The 15,356-nt window shown below is 44.1% G+C and overlaps 1 protein-coding gene across 1 annotated transcript in view; it reads left to right on the top strand.

Moving 5' to 3' along the window:
• The window catches only part of PLCB3 (phospholipase C beta 3), an 88,170-nt gene extending 84,512 nt beyond the window's left edge, over nucleotides 1–3,658 (top strand). The window contains exons 32-33 of the mRNA XM_075281486.1: nucleotides 2,730–2,816; nucleotides 2,906–3,658. Coding sequence (XP_075137587.1) covers nucleotides 2,730–2,816; nucleotides 2,906–3,136 — 318 coding nt within the window. The 3' untranslated portion in view covers nucleotides 3,137–3,658. The remainder of the gene's footprint in view (nucleotides 1–2,729; nucleotides 2,817–2,905) is intronic.
• Nucleotides 3,659–15,356: the final 11,698 nt, after the last annotated feature.

The raw sequence follows: 15,356 nt of genomic DNA, 5'->3' as shown, positions 1-15,356 counted from the left end.
CACTTTCTTAATCTATTTATGACACGCCATACTCTGATATAACAGCATAAGGAGTCTTTGGATCACTTTGGGGACTGCTTTAGCCCGAATAAAGAAGCCCCTGTAAAAGAAAATTGTGGCATAGATTGAAAATGTCGTCTGCTACTGTGCGGTAGATAAAGGGAAGCTGTGGACGTGTAGTGTCGGCACATGCACAGCAGAGGACACTGGCATCTTAGGAAACCTCTTTACATTGGTACAGGTGGGCAGAAGGGGACTTATTCACACGGGCTAAGCCCCGGAGTGAGTTTTTTCACCATAGCATTTTTTTTAGATTTGTTTGGAAAGCCATCACTATAACATGGTATAATAATTGTCAGAACTTGGGGCGGTCGCTGAATTTCAGGCCGGCCTTTCGTCCTGTCACTGTTACACTATGTGCTGATCTTTGCGGCGATGCTACTAATGGAGGACACACCGGCTCGCATCAATTAAAATAGCTTCCATTACTTACTGCTTATCTGCATTTGTTAATTGGTGCGGGATCCAGCGGGCAGATTGCTTGGGTATATTTAGTAAACATATCATTGCAAGGCTCTAGAGTGGCATATAAATGTGTGGCAGGGAATGCTGGCTGCCTGGCAACAGAGGAAAAATGATATAGCTTTGTATTAGGCTACCTAATTGTGTATGTGATTGAAGTGTGTGGCTACGGACAAGTCGCACAAGAGTCAGGGCTCCAAAGTCCAACGTGTCCCTCCGGTCCCTGCTTCTCAGACTACTCTATGTACACTGTGCTTTGGTAGTCACAGACACTCCCCCCTGCTGTTGGATGGGGCAGGGGGAGTGTCTATGACTACCAAAGCACTATGGGGGGAGCTCATTATTATTTAACTTTTTTGGGGGGCATAAAAAAATGCTTTAAACCGGTGATTTGTTACTTATTACAACCACTTGCAAGTTTTAAGTTATAAAAAAATCATAATTGAGTAGTACATGTAAATATAAGAAAATGTGTAATAGATCTTGTTTAAGGAATATGTTTCCTTCTCCATTTTTTAAGCTGTTACTTTTTATGTTATTGGTTTATGGAGAAGGGAGGGGGAGGAGGAGGCAGCTGCTGGAAAACATACACAGATAACTGCTGCTGCTATACTAATACTAGAGATAACAGGCTACCAGTGCACAGAATGAGGCAATAAATGAATTTACATCCTCCTCCCCCCTCCCCTCTCCATAGAGTGTGAGCTACAGCTACAGATTCCATGTAAACAGACAGACTCAAATAAGGAGGAAGAGAGCAGCCTAATAAGTGGGGAAGGAAACCGATCTCCTTAATAAACTACATTACAAAAGTTTCTTATATTCACATGTACTATTCTGTAGGTATGCCTTAAATAAACGCACGTTTTTGCGCCACCCTTGACACACTTCTTAAAGTTGGCCGTGCCACATTCATTGTCATTTACCCCCCCCTTTTTATGACAACAGGGAGCTGGCAGGACATCAAGACTGACATATCATACACCAATAGGGTTGAGCGATCGTGTTCGGAAAAGATCCTATTCCGATCGGCAATCGAGAAAATTTCGCGATCGGAATTCCGAACACGATCTTTTTAGGTGGGATCGAGATCAGTGATTATTTCCCACAATGCTTTGCTACTGGGCAAGCATTGTGGGAAAAGCTAACAATGTTAGCCTTCACACTGAGTATACGCTCTGCTCATTCTGAGCGGAGTGTATACTCAGTGTGAAGGCTCTGCTGCGGTTCCATAGGAATGAATGGAAACAGCCGGCACACAGCCTTAACCCCCTGCGCGCCGGCTGCATCCATTCATTCTAATGGGACACTGGCTAACATCTCTAGTAGCTACTTACCTGCAGAGATGGCTGGTCCGGTGCCCGGTGTTCTCGTTCTTCTTCGCCTCGCTGCCCCCGCCTCCCAGGTTAGTGTTAAAGAGCTAGGAAGAAGGCGGGGCTTGTGGATTAGGAGAGTGTGGGTGGGTACAGGGCGGGGAGATGTGACATCTCCCCTCCCAGTACCCGCCCACACTCTCCTAACCCGGGAGGCAGGGGGCAGCGAGGCGAAGAAGAACGAGAACACCGAGCACCGGACCATCCATCTCTGCAGGTAAGTGGACACCAGGGGGGGCTAAGTAACCAAAGGACTAATAAAAAATCCTCTGGTTACTTAGTGATTAAAAAAAATCACTACACAGCGTGGATTCTAACAATTAAAGCATTCAATTGTTAGATTCCATGCTGTATAGTGAATAGGAACGTTTTTAAAATCCGATCTCCGGTTAGTAAAAAAATCCCATTGACTTGCATTGGGATCGAGATCGGGTTCGAATGAAAAATGATCGGAAATCGGATTTCAAAATCGATCCTGAAAAGTCAAGATCGGCTCAACCCTATACACCAGTCTTCATGACCTTTACCCCCAGTGTGCATGAAGCAGTCTAAGAAACTAGTGGCCATATTACAGAATTGTGTAAGGGTTTATGAGGGCTCATAAAGTGGCACACCAGTATAACCCCGGTGTCCTCAGCCAGGGCCGCATACACCTGGTGGCAGGTTCCCTTTAAGAGGAGCCTCCTGGTTTGTTACCATTGCCTGTAGTAATGTTTTACGCTCCCAGCATCTATTCAGTACAGCAGTCGGCATGTAATGTAGGAATATTTGTTATATCAGACGCCATCGCTCGGCCCGCTGCCAGCCCTCTATATAAATGTCTTCTCCCTGCAGTTAGAAGAAGCACAAAACAAACGTCTAGAAAAGTTACTAGCCGCTCACCAAGAGACGCTGCAGAGAATAAAGGACGAGGAGCCGAAGGTCAGTGCTGCGCCATACTACAGGCAGACGTAGTGCCCTCCTCTCTGCCACCCTCTTCCTCATCCTCTCTCTCTCCATCTTCCTTCTAGCTGATGGCCCAGTTGGAAGAAGAATGCCAAGCAGAGTTACGTCAGCTTCCCCAAGAAGTGCGGCGATATCTACAAGAGGAAGGAGGCAGTAAGGGCGGGAGCAGCTCCGGTCCGCCATCTTCAACACAGAGTACCCCTTCTTCTATCACAAGGGGCTGGGGGTCAGACCTTGTGGAAGGGGATGGTTTACAGACCCCCGAGGACTCAGATGATGAAGCTACTCGACTCTGACCCCCAAAGTTTTAGAACTTTTACAGTACTTTTATATATTATATATATAATTGTATACAGGTGATCACCCCCCTTTTTTAAGAAAGAAGAATTTATATTCACTAATATAGTATCCTCCGAATTTATGACCGCACTTCAGAGGATCCATCTTAGATATTATAAGACGTCTATTCCGCAGTTCACCCGTACATTATGAATGGCCAAGGTTCCCTCTGGAGAGAATTTATTATATACAGTGTCAGATCTGATCAGAAGCGAATGACGTGCGAGTGTGAGTGAGTATCACTGCTTGTGCAACACTATGTGTGAGTGTGAGAGTCAGTGTGAGTGTGGTGTGTATGAGAGGAGAGTGTCAGGCCGTCACAGTCTTAGCCCATTTTATGTATTTTTTACGCACATTTTATTTCTCTATTAAAATGGTCAGAAATCAGACTGTGTTGGTTTCATTCATGTTGTAAGCGACGCCACTCCTGTCCGTGGGCTGTTCTGGTATTGCACTAAATGACGATAAAGGGAATAAAGCTGAGATGCAATACCGTATATGGCCTGTGGGCAAGAGTGGTGCTGTTTCTGAAAACTGCCATAGTGTGTGCATATATAAATGTATAATATACATACATATGTGTGTACTATATAGCAGACTATATGCTGGTTATACTGCCATGTAATATTCCATTCCTATATGTTTTATATTAGATTTTTGTATATTACTAAGCAGTTCTGTATACAGCTTTGGTCTAGGCCTATATAATTTTGCAGTCACTGACAGCCCAAGGCTACAAGAACCCTCATGACTAAAACATATGTGAGGCAGGGTGGTCTCCCTCCCAATTCTGCAGGACTCCAGACCTTCCTGGTGCTCAGAGGTTGCCATTTTGGAGATGTAGCTGTGCCCTTTGTGTCACCGTGTAGTGGCGGCTCATTCATCATGAAGATAAATGATCTCAGGGATTAGATTATGTCACGCTGCATTCACGGCTCTCTGCATGTAACGTCTGCGCACGCTTGGCATGTTTATTAATGTCAGATTATGGCAGACGTGTCGAGAGTTTGAGGGGTGACTATAGAGGTCAACGTGGATGACATACGCCGATGATTTCGAGGCAAGTGACTTTCATCAGTAATAGCCTACACGACTCACGAGGACAGGTTTAGGAGACCTTTCGCCCCTCCTGACGTGTCTATTGTTCTAAATACTTTCCTTCTCCATAAAGTGACTGTTCTGAACTTTTTCTTATAATGGCGTGCGCTGTTCCTCAGTTATTACTCAGAGTAAGGAAAAAGGGTTCTCTGTAAGGAAAAAATATCAGAACTCTCAAGTTCTCATGGACTAAACTTGGCCATAAATGTGAGATTTCACTTGCCACAGATGCCAGTCCAGTTAGGGTATAAGGTCTATAGATATCTACACCTACAGTCCTATGAAAAAGTTTGGGCACCCCTATTAATCTTAATCATTTTTAGTTCTAAATATTTTGGTGTTTGCAACAGCCATTTCAGTTTGATATATCTAATAACTGATGGACACAGTAATATTTCAGGATTGAAATGAGGTTTATTGTACTAACAGAAAATGCGCAATATGCATTAAACCAAAATTTGACCGGTGCAAAAATATGGGCACCTCAACAGAAAAGTGACATTAATATTTAGTAGATCCTCCTTTTGCAAAGATAACAGCCTCTAGTCGCTTCCTGTAGCTTTTAATCAGTTCTTGGATCCTGGATGAAGGTATTTTGGACCATTCCTCTTTACAAAACAATTCAAGTTCAGTTAAGTTTGATGATCGCCGAACATGGACAGGCCGCTCTCAAATGATCTGAAAACAAAGATTGTTCAACATAATTGTTCAGGGGAAGGATACAAAACGTTGTCTCAGAGATTTAACCTGTCAGTTTCCACTGTGAGGAACATAGTAAGGAAATGGAAGACCACAGGGACAGTTCTTGTTAAGCCCAGAAGTGGCAGGCCAAGAAAAATATCAGAAAGGCAGAGAAGAAGAATGGTGAGAAGAGTCAAGGACAATCCACAGACCACCTCCAAAGAGCTGCAGCATCATCTTGCTGCAGATGGTGTCACTGTGCATCGGTTAACTATACAGCACACTTTGCACAAATAGAAGCTGTATGGGAGAGTGATGAGAAAGAAGCCGTTTCTGCACGTACGCCACAAATAGAGTTGCCTGAGGTATGAAAAAGCACATTTGGACAAGGCAGCTTCATTTTGGAAACAAAAATTGAGTTGTTTGGTTATAAAAAAAAAAAAAGGCGTTATGCATGGCGTCCAAAAAGAAACAGCATTCCAAGAAAAACACATGCTACCCACTGTAAAATTTGGTGGAGGTTCCATCATGCTTTGGGGCTGTGTGGCCAATGCCGGCATCGGGAATCTTGTTAAAGTTGAGAGTCGCATGGATTCCACTCAGTATCAGCAGATTCTTGAGAATAATGTTCAAGAATCAGTGACGAAGTTGAAGTTACGCCGGGGATGGATATTTCAGCAAGACAATGATCCAAAACACCGCTCCAAATCCTCAGGCATTCATGCAGAGGAACAATTACAATGTTCTGGAATGGCCATCCCAGTCCCCAGACCTGAATATCATTGAACATCTGTGGGATGATTTGAAGCGGGCTGTCCATGCTCGGCGACCATCTAACTTAACTGAACTTGAATTGTTTGTCCAAAATACCTTTATCCAGGATCCAGGAACTGATTAAAAGCTACAGGAAGCGACTAGAGGCTGTTATATTTGCAAAAGGAGGATCTACTAAATATTAATGTCACTTTTCTGTTGAGGTGCCCATACTTTTGCACCGGTCAAATTTTGGTTTAATGCATATTGCGCATTTTCTGTTAGTACAATAAACCTCATTTCAATCCTGAAATATTACTGTGTCCATCAGTTATTAGATATATCAAACTGAAATGGCTGTTATAAACACCAAAATATTTAGAACTAAAAATGATTAAGATTAATAGGGGTGCCCAAACTTTTTCATAGGACTGTATCTTAGCCCAGTTTCCATTGACTGCTTTTGGTCCATGGAATACAAACCATACGTCAGCCGTATTTCCCCGACCAAACACTGTGCAGGGACTCGAACTCCAACCATCACAGTCCTCTGGGGGTCCCTGCCTCTCAATGGGACTGCTATGACTATGCTGTACTGTAATGTTTTCAGTATGAAACATCCTGCAGGGACTCCTAATATCATAGATCGCTATCTTGCTGCGAGTCCCTGCACAGTGTTCGGTCTGGTAAATATGGATGACCTATTCACAGACCAAACATGGCTCCCTCAGACTGACCTTAGTCTATATAGGAATAGCTGTGCCCTCAAGTGCCCTTCTAGTCCCCGAATATGTGGACTTTCTTATATGCATGGGGACCTTTAAGGGACTGTCCACTTTCAGACCAATATTGAAAGGCCAGTGTTATTGTTTGTACAATTGTCTAGATCTCTGCTTGCTGTCATTAATTCTACTTAATCCCAGTGGATAAAAATCCGTCCATGGTCATGTGATGTACAGTCCATGGTCATGTGATATACAGTCCATGGTCATGTGATATACAGTCCATGGTCATGTGATATACAGTCCATGGTCAGGTGATGTACAGTCCATGGTCATGTGATGTACAGTCCATGGTCATGTGATATACAGTCCATGGTCATGTGATATACAGTCCATGGTCAGGTGATATACAGTCCATGGTCATGTGATGTACAGTCCATGGTCAGGTGATGGACATACAGGTGCACAGCTCATTACCAGGCAGGTGTCTTGATTATTGTTTTGTGACTGTAACGAGCTGTGCACCTGTGTCCATCACATGACCATGGCCTGTATATCACATGACCATGGACTCTATATAACATGACCATGGACTGTATGTCACATGACCATGGACTGTATATCACCTGACCATGGACTCTATATCACGTGACCATGGGCTGTATATCACATGACCATGGACTCTATATAACATGACCATGGACTGTATGTCACATGACCATGGACTGTATATCACCTGACCATGGACTGATTTTTATCCACTGTGAGTAACTAGCATGAATAACAGCAAGTAGAAACCTGTGAGGAATTGATACAGAAAGTATATTGGAAAATTGTACAACTTTATATTCTACAAACAATAACATTGTCTGAAAGTGGACAACCCCTTTAAGTGTTCATTTGTAAATCTGTTACATTCTCTGTGTGTTACAATTGTAATTTTTGGTCTTCTGATGAACCTGTCATTCATCTTTGTCTGCCTTGTGTGCTTTGGCACCAGCTGTGGCATATAATATGTATATCTTGGCCTCCGGTACAATTACACAATGATACAATCTTGGCCTGGCCATGTTAACAGAATGTCTGACTTTGGACTGGACAATCGGCGACCTGTTCATTTATTTGCCTCTGCCACAACTTGGCACCAAGTGTTTCCCAGGCTGATGGATGATCGCGGCCCCCGTCTAATGTCATCTGTAATGCCAGTTATTGTATTTGGCTGTCTTGTCTTGTCTTTGTTGCCAATAGGAAAAAAATGAAGAGACTATAAGTGACAAGAACTTTGCCAGGACGTGAGAGCCTGACAGGGAGAAAATGGGTTAGGAGACTGTCAGAAGTAGATCAGGTCAGGATACGAGTCTAACAACATCATAATAAGAAGCATTTGTATTCCCGCAGCCGCTCTTACAAGGCTTTGAAGAGGTATTAGAAGAGAATGAGGTATAAGGGGAGATTGACATCAGTGGAATGCTAATGTGATAGGGGGAGCCGAAATATCAGCCAAATAAAGAAGTGGCCTCATTTGTGTATGACAGACGTGAGATTGGTGAAAGGTGTTTATGGATGCGAGGAGCGGGATCTGTTCAGACTGCAGATGTCCTACAGCACCAAGGATAGCTGCACCTGCTGCGGGGTGCCCTTGTAGCTAGTAGTTATACCGTGATATACAGTGAATTCAGCGGATGTTGGGAGGTCCTGCTGCTGGATGCTCCTATGGTCACTTGATATCAGGAGGTCCTGTTGCTGGGTGTCCCTGTGGCCAGCTGATGACAGGAGGTCTTGTTGCTGGATGCCCCTATGGCTAGCTGATTTTAGGACGTCCTGTTGCCCAATGCGCCTATAGCCAGCTGATGCCAGGAGGTCCTTTTCCCAGTTGCCCTGATGACCATTTTGCTGGATAACATACATCCGGCTGTCTAACATTTTTGATAAAAGAATACCCCTGGATCTGCTGTCCGCATCATCCGGGGGTGGCCTCAGTAATAGACATTATATAGCATTCTTTACATGCTTATCCTATCCTATCCTATCCTACTTCCTACTACTATAATAATATATAATAATAAATAATAATCAATATTAATTATTTTTAAATAATTAATTATTATTTATTTAATTTAATCCTATTAATAGAAAGTTTGTGTGTTTGGATGTTTGTTCCTCAATCACAGCCAAACGGCTGAATGGATTTTCCTGCAATTTCACACACATAGCCAGGAAGGAATGATAGGCTACTCTAAATGTGGCTCACTCAGTCCAAATCGTCACCACGACCGTCAAAAGTTCACTCTGGCTCCGCTGTATGACCTGGCATTACGCCAGTGCAGATCTTTCAACGCACCTCCTATTGGTGCATGGCGGGGTGTGGACGGACTATGGAAGCAGCGCAGCGGCACCATACGTTGGCGGCGAAATGTGGACGTGGCCATTGCACACCAGCAGCAGAGAGCCCCGCGTACTGTGCAGCTGACACAACAGAGGGCTGGGGAAGGAGCGGCACATGCGCAGGGGGTAGGGGGGGGGGGTGCCGCGGGAGGGGGATGCAGGGGGGGTTGCCAGTTGCCCCCCCCCATATGCACAGATGTACGTACACCTCAGTACACTGCACCCGGGTGGCAGCGGGTGCAGGTAGGGGAGGGGCCATGGGCGAGGGGGGCCTGGGGCACGGGAGGGGTAAGAGGGCTGGCCGGGGGCGAGCTGTACGTAGGGGGACCGTGGGGCGGAAGGAGGGGCGGGGGGACACACCGCGGATCATACAAACCGCACTTGGCCAACTATACGCAGTTCAGCGCCAACACCAATCCGCAGACGAAGTCGAGGCAGATGCTAGTAGGTAATAATATTCTGTTATATGTCTGGTATATGTTCGATATCTGTAGTCTCCAGGTGACATGACCTACTTCTCCTAGCTCACCTACAATGGTTGCTGATTGATTGTCTTCAATGTATAATGTTCAAAAGATTTCCTAAGATGTCCTTTAAGATAGGAATGTCTATAATTATATGATAAAGGGACCAAAAATGTTAGTAGCTCCACCCCTTTAGTAAACCACACCCACTTCTGGCTACAAGACTGGGGAAATGACTCAATAATATCATGGAGTAGATAAGAGAAGTCTAGTCACCTCTTCATTGTTATAGGCTGGGAATATTACATATCACATAAAGCAACTCTTTGAGAATTCGGGGTTTTTGTTTGGTGACAATTGTGTAAATGCCGATTATTGTTACCTATTGTATTGTATGATCGATCTTTCCTTAAAGAGGAACAGGGCTTTTTAACAGGGCTGCGAAAGGGACCAAGAACATAAAACACCCTTTACTCGCCTCTCCCTTGTCCTCCGCCTCCAGCTGGGGGAGCTCTTCTTTTCTGCCTACAGGTTCCCCTGGTGACATCATCAGCGACATCCCATTCATGCTGGGTGACCTCTGCAATCACACCGCCTCAGCAGTGACCGTGACCTCTTCACAAACAGTAGGTGACCGCATTAAAAATGTGAAGCAACTTGTATGACAGGTTAGATACGTCTTCCCTTACTCATCCTCATGGCTGCATACTGTAGGTACAAATCTTATGACTATTCCTCTAAGCTATGTTCACTTTTCTGGATATTTTTTGTCTCATTTTTTGTTCCCTTGACACACGATTAGATGTCAAAAAGAGCACAGGGGACACCGCTCGCCGAGCCGGCTCTGCTGCATCTGTCAGTGACTATTTGGTGTCCGTGCTTGGCAGGTGTTCCCCACTTCTATAACACATTGTGCGTTTCTGTGGCACATGTAATGACTGATGAAGAGGAGGGGGACGTGTTACTTTTACAGTCATCTGTTATGGCAGTTTTTGCCTCCAGGCAGGAAATTTCTCTAAACGAGACAGAAATCTTGTGATATTAAAAGGAGGCGATGTCTGGATGTTCCCTCATCTCTATTCTTACACTCTGCTGATCCTGCACTTTCCAGGTAGGGTTAAATAATGTTTCCTGAAAGCCGGGGGGTTCGTCAGGACGCAGGATTGAGGTTCTTATCTCTGATCAAAGCTCTGATCTAGAGATCTCGTCTGTAATGTTTCTGACTGGCTGTCCTAGGGGGCGCTTATAATTAGCCCTGCTCATACTCCGCTACTGCACTGTGGACATCACTTTCTGAACGTGTCAGTCTCTGGATTCATGACGTTGGTTGTACAGAACTCAGTACATGATGCTTTATTTGCTGCCTGCTGTTGGGCTCCTGGTGGCTCCAAACCCCTTCTCTGCATCTTAGATGGCTCATAAGGTGTCTCTTTCCAATATGCGGAGACAGTGGCGTAACTAGGAAGGGTGGGGCCCCGTGGTGAACAAAAAAACCTAAAAAACCAAAAAAATCTGCAGTGTTAGCGACTGCCACCTTGTCCCCTAATGTCCCGAGCCCTGTGGCAGCCGCTACCGCGCCCCTGTGCGGAGACCGGTACTATAAACAATACATTATAAAGGACGCACTGGAGCTTCATGTTTCGCTTCTGTTCTCCACCACCTCTAATGCAGGCTACATTTCCCATCATGCCGTTTGGCTTTGTAGAGTCAAAGATCTTACAGTTTCAATCCACTTGTATTGTGTGACTCCAAAAAAAAGGTGGTCAGCTTCAGCCTATCTCCCCTGGCTCCTGCTTGTGTGGTTTCTCCCTATCAACTCTTACAAGCAGTAGGCATGGAGAGCTATGTGAAGCTGCATATCATAGAATTACACTGGAGACTCTGCACACAGTACACACACAAAGTATTAGACTGCCAGTGTGACTTAGGGGAGTTGGCAGTTAAACATTGTATGGACTTATACGTACTCGCCATTGGTGGCATGGGGATGTTTAGGTCCCACCACCAAGAATGGCTCTATTTTTGAGCTGGGACGTGCCAGGACTGTTTCAGCAAGACATGTGGCAACTATGGTTCTGTTATACATCTTGTGGAGGAATCCTGTGATATCCAATGGCTAATCTGTCCATTGAATCATCCCCTGGACTATACCTACTGCTGATTTGTCAGTCATACTTCTGGTTGTCCTTCAAGTGACATTGAAACACGTCTTTGTAGCGCTCAGAGTTTTTCCATTTTCACATGGCCTATGATGGAAGGAATTTTATATTAGAAACCGTTCCATATTCATCTGTGTGGGGGAATAAATCTGCCCGCAGACACTTTCATCAGTCTTTTTGGCTGTCATAAGTCTAAGTGGCCTGAATTGATTTTGTATGTTGTTCCACCAACCATGAAAGATGACCAAAGATGATTGGAATCGGGATTTTAATTGCTTCAGGACTAAACTGGCCGATGTCCAGTAATGTGATTGTTTTATGCCACCTTTTATTATCCCTTTACTGGCTACACTAAAACATGAGATGCATCTCAAATAGCAGAGAGACGGCCATGGATTGTCAGTATGGATTTCATGGTTTACTACAGCGATAACCGGGATATCTAATGAAACCCAATACCGCCAAACTGAATTATATACCGTATGTTTGCTATAGACAAACGGATGGTAGGCTACTTTAGCACCATGATACGGGCAAAGAATCCGTTCTTTATAACACGTTCAATAAACTCGTGTTGTATCCGTTTGCGTCCAGTAAAAAAAATTGGAAGCTTTTTTTGGTGTGGGTGGGTCATTTTGGGTCTCCTTCTTAAAGTGTACCCCCAACCCGAATAAAATTTTCATAAATCGTAGAATAAGCGAAGGTAAGAAACTTTGTAATATATCTTATCAGAGAAAAATGCTTCTTTCTCCACTTATCAGGCATCTCCTCTCCTCTTTTTCTCTCACCTTCTGCACCGATGATTCATTCTCCGTTCATTGATAAAAATCCATCTCCAGAGATGAGATTTATTTTCATTGTTACTAAAAAGTCAGATTACGTAGCTGCCCATAGAAGTCAATGGAGTGGGAAGAGAATGAGGAATCGCATGCAGAGAGATAGAAAGACACACAGTGTGCTACACTGCTCAGTACTGCTGTATAATGTCCTCCATGCTGCTGCTTCTCAGTGTATGTAATAGACACAGATCAGAATCACCTGTTTTTCTATGCTGTGAATGGGAGACATCATAGCAGATAGTCTGCTGCTCTCTCCTCCCCTTTCCATAAACTTCTATTCAGAGAAAAATGCTTCTTTCTCCACTTATCAGGCATCTCCTCTTTTCTTTTTCTCTCACCTTCTGCTCTGATGACTGATTCTCAGTTCATTGATGAAAATTCATCTCCAGAGATTTATTTTCAACGTTACTAAAAAGTCTGGTTACGTAGCTGCCGATAGAAGTCAATGGAGTGGGAGAAGAATGAGAAATCGCATGCAGAGAACTAGAAAGACACACAGTGTACTACACTACTCAGTACTATTGTATAATGTCCTCCATGCTGCTGCTTCTGAGTGTATGTAATAGACACAGATCAGTGAATGTGAATGGGAGACATTATAGCAGATAGTCTGCTGCTCTCTCCTCCCCTTTCCATAAACTTCTATGTGTTGTAACCCGATCTCTCCTGTACAAACAACCATGTATGGATTATGCCAGTAAATTCCGAGTGAGTGATCCGTTCAGGAGGAGATCATCTTAATAGGTGGAGAAAGAAGCATTTTTCTGTAAAATATCCGTTTTCTTTGACTTCCCTTGTGCTACAAATTTTTGGAAATCTCTTTATAACCGGTGGCTCACCTTTACTATGATTTACAGTCACTTTAACAATGCACAGGTGCAAAGCAATATTATTCTCGACTGAGATGCAAATGAAATGTGGTAAATGTTGTGGAGAAGCGAAAAACTGTCAGAAGATGATTGATTGACTATTCATATTCCCACAAAGCCGGCTGCTGAAATGGCCGATTTCCTGTTGGCACTAGTGCAGCTGTGCAGATGTCGGCAGGATTGTGCGGTGCGTATCGGCTCTGCTTGCTCTCTAGTACTCCCATAGGGATGGATCCAGGAGAGTTTTGGTGCACGGTTGCACATGTTGATGTCTTGATAGGATTAGAAGAAAATAAACCTTGTCTATGTTCAGACTTTTTGTGGCTATGACACCTTCTGCACATTGGGTTTTTGGATACGTCCCATGTACTATCTTTTCTGGATATCAGACTTACTACATGTGAATGAGCCGTCATTTTAGTCGAGGTGTCAATATACGCTATATCCTCGGCAGCTCCTACCAAAAGCAAAATGTTATCGGTCATGTCACATATTTCATCCAAGGGTTATGAATCGTCTCATCCCTTAAAGGAAATGTCATCAACTTCTGTGATAGGATTAACCCCTCATTATACATGGCAGATCTGAGAACCCCTGAGCCAAGCCATAGAAGGTTGTAAAGCTGGACGTGTCCTGCGGGGACTCGATGTACCATGGTATGAAATGGGAGGTATGTGGGGTTATAGTGAAGTACCCATGCACCTAGATGGCGGCACTATAAAAAGTAATAAGCCCACCAGGTTTGGGGTCAGTAAGCCACCAGCATGAAATGATGCAGCGGGAGGGTCCTGAATTTGACTATATCAAATATATAGCTTAAAGGGGTTATCCACATTTTAATATGATGACCAATTCTTAGGATAAGCCATTAATATCACATGTGTGGGTGTGCTACACATGGACGACCTGCATATCATCTGCTCCGGGACAGTGCAGCTCCCAATAGTGTGGACATGCCGGGAGCCAAACTGCTTACTTGCCATAGTGTTGGCTTTAGGTATTGCATTACTGCCTCAGTAAAGTCTATCTGCGATACCTAAAGCCGCCACAACAGAGAGAGGGAACAAAGCAGTGGATTAGCAGGGATCCTGGGTGTCGGACCCTCACAAATCAACTATTGATGGTCTCTCCCAAGGATTGGTCATCAATATTAGAAAGTGGATAACCACTGTAATAGACATGGAGTCCGAGAACCATCCCCTAAGCGTTATGTGCATGCACAGTACTAGCTTCAGCTTTATCTCCGCGCTTCGCACGCACCTTCAGCTAAGGAGATGAGCGTCGGACTCGTTGTCATTAAGTCATATTATTGATTTTCTTACATTTGATAAAAGTTTGGTTTTGCTATTGACAGGTTTGGGACTGCAGCCGCATAATAACATAATGGTGGTTTAGTGGCCCCAAACCTGGTGACAGGTCCTCTCTAAAGCTCCATACAAGGAGGTGTGCACGGTGCCTACTGTCATACATAAGACCTGGAGTGAAAATAAATGAACCCCCTTAAGTTAAACCCCTCACTTTCTGATCCTAGGAGATCCGAGCACGGGAACCCCAGAGATAGCCAAGCGTACAGCGGAAAAAGGAACCCATTGAAGTCAATGGGAGGCTTTTTTTCCCACGTGGATTCTGATGCATATTCAGCATCAAAATCATTGCCAAAAAAACTCAGTGTGAATGGACCCTTAAAGTGGAGTGGGAGCGGGTGTTTTCAACCATTGCTCCATTCAAAATGGGGTGCAAAGTAGTCCCATTCTTCTCATCGGTGACAGTCTCAGAGTTCAGACCCCACCAATCAGCAAGTTCCCCTGGCCCTATGGATAGGGTAGAATTTTTTGGGTCCAGAATACCCCTGTAAGTGTACTATACGTTGTATTGGTGGTCTATGATTTTTTTTCTATGAAACCCTTTGAGATTCTACAAAGAGAATATAATTTCCTGTATGACTTCATTTTCTGATGGCTACAGGCTAACTCGACCTGTCAGAATATTGTTCAAAGAGAGAAGCTGAAGGTGCTGACGCCCCCATTCTGGGGGGATCAATAAAAGATTTACTTTCCGCTGACCCACATAGATTCAAAGAAAAGTGCTAAGAAGATCCAAGTGCAGGAGCATGCATGGGTTAAAAAAATCCCAAGTTTTTGGTTACTTATATTGTTTTGTATTATAGAGATCCAACGAGCAATGTCCAAAATGCTCGGGCCGTTCTG

The sequence above is a fragment of the Leptodactylus fuscus genome, chromosome 7 (assembly GCF_031893055.1).
Source record: "Leptodactylus fuscus isolate aLepFus1 chromosome 7, aLepFus1.hap2, whole genome shotgun sequence".
NCBI lineage: Eukaryota > Metazoa > Chordata > Amphibia > Anura > Leptodactylidae > Leptodactylus > Leptodactylus fuscus.
Note: the sequence above shows the minus strand (reverse complement) of the source record. Positions and strands in the feature narration are given on the sequence as shown.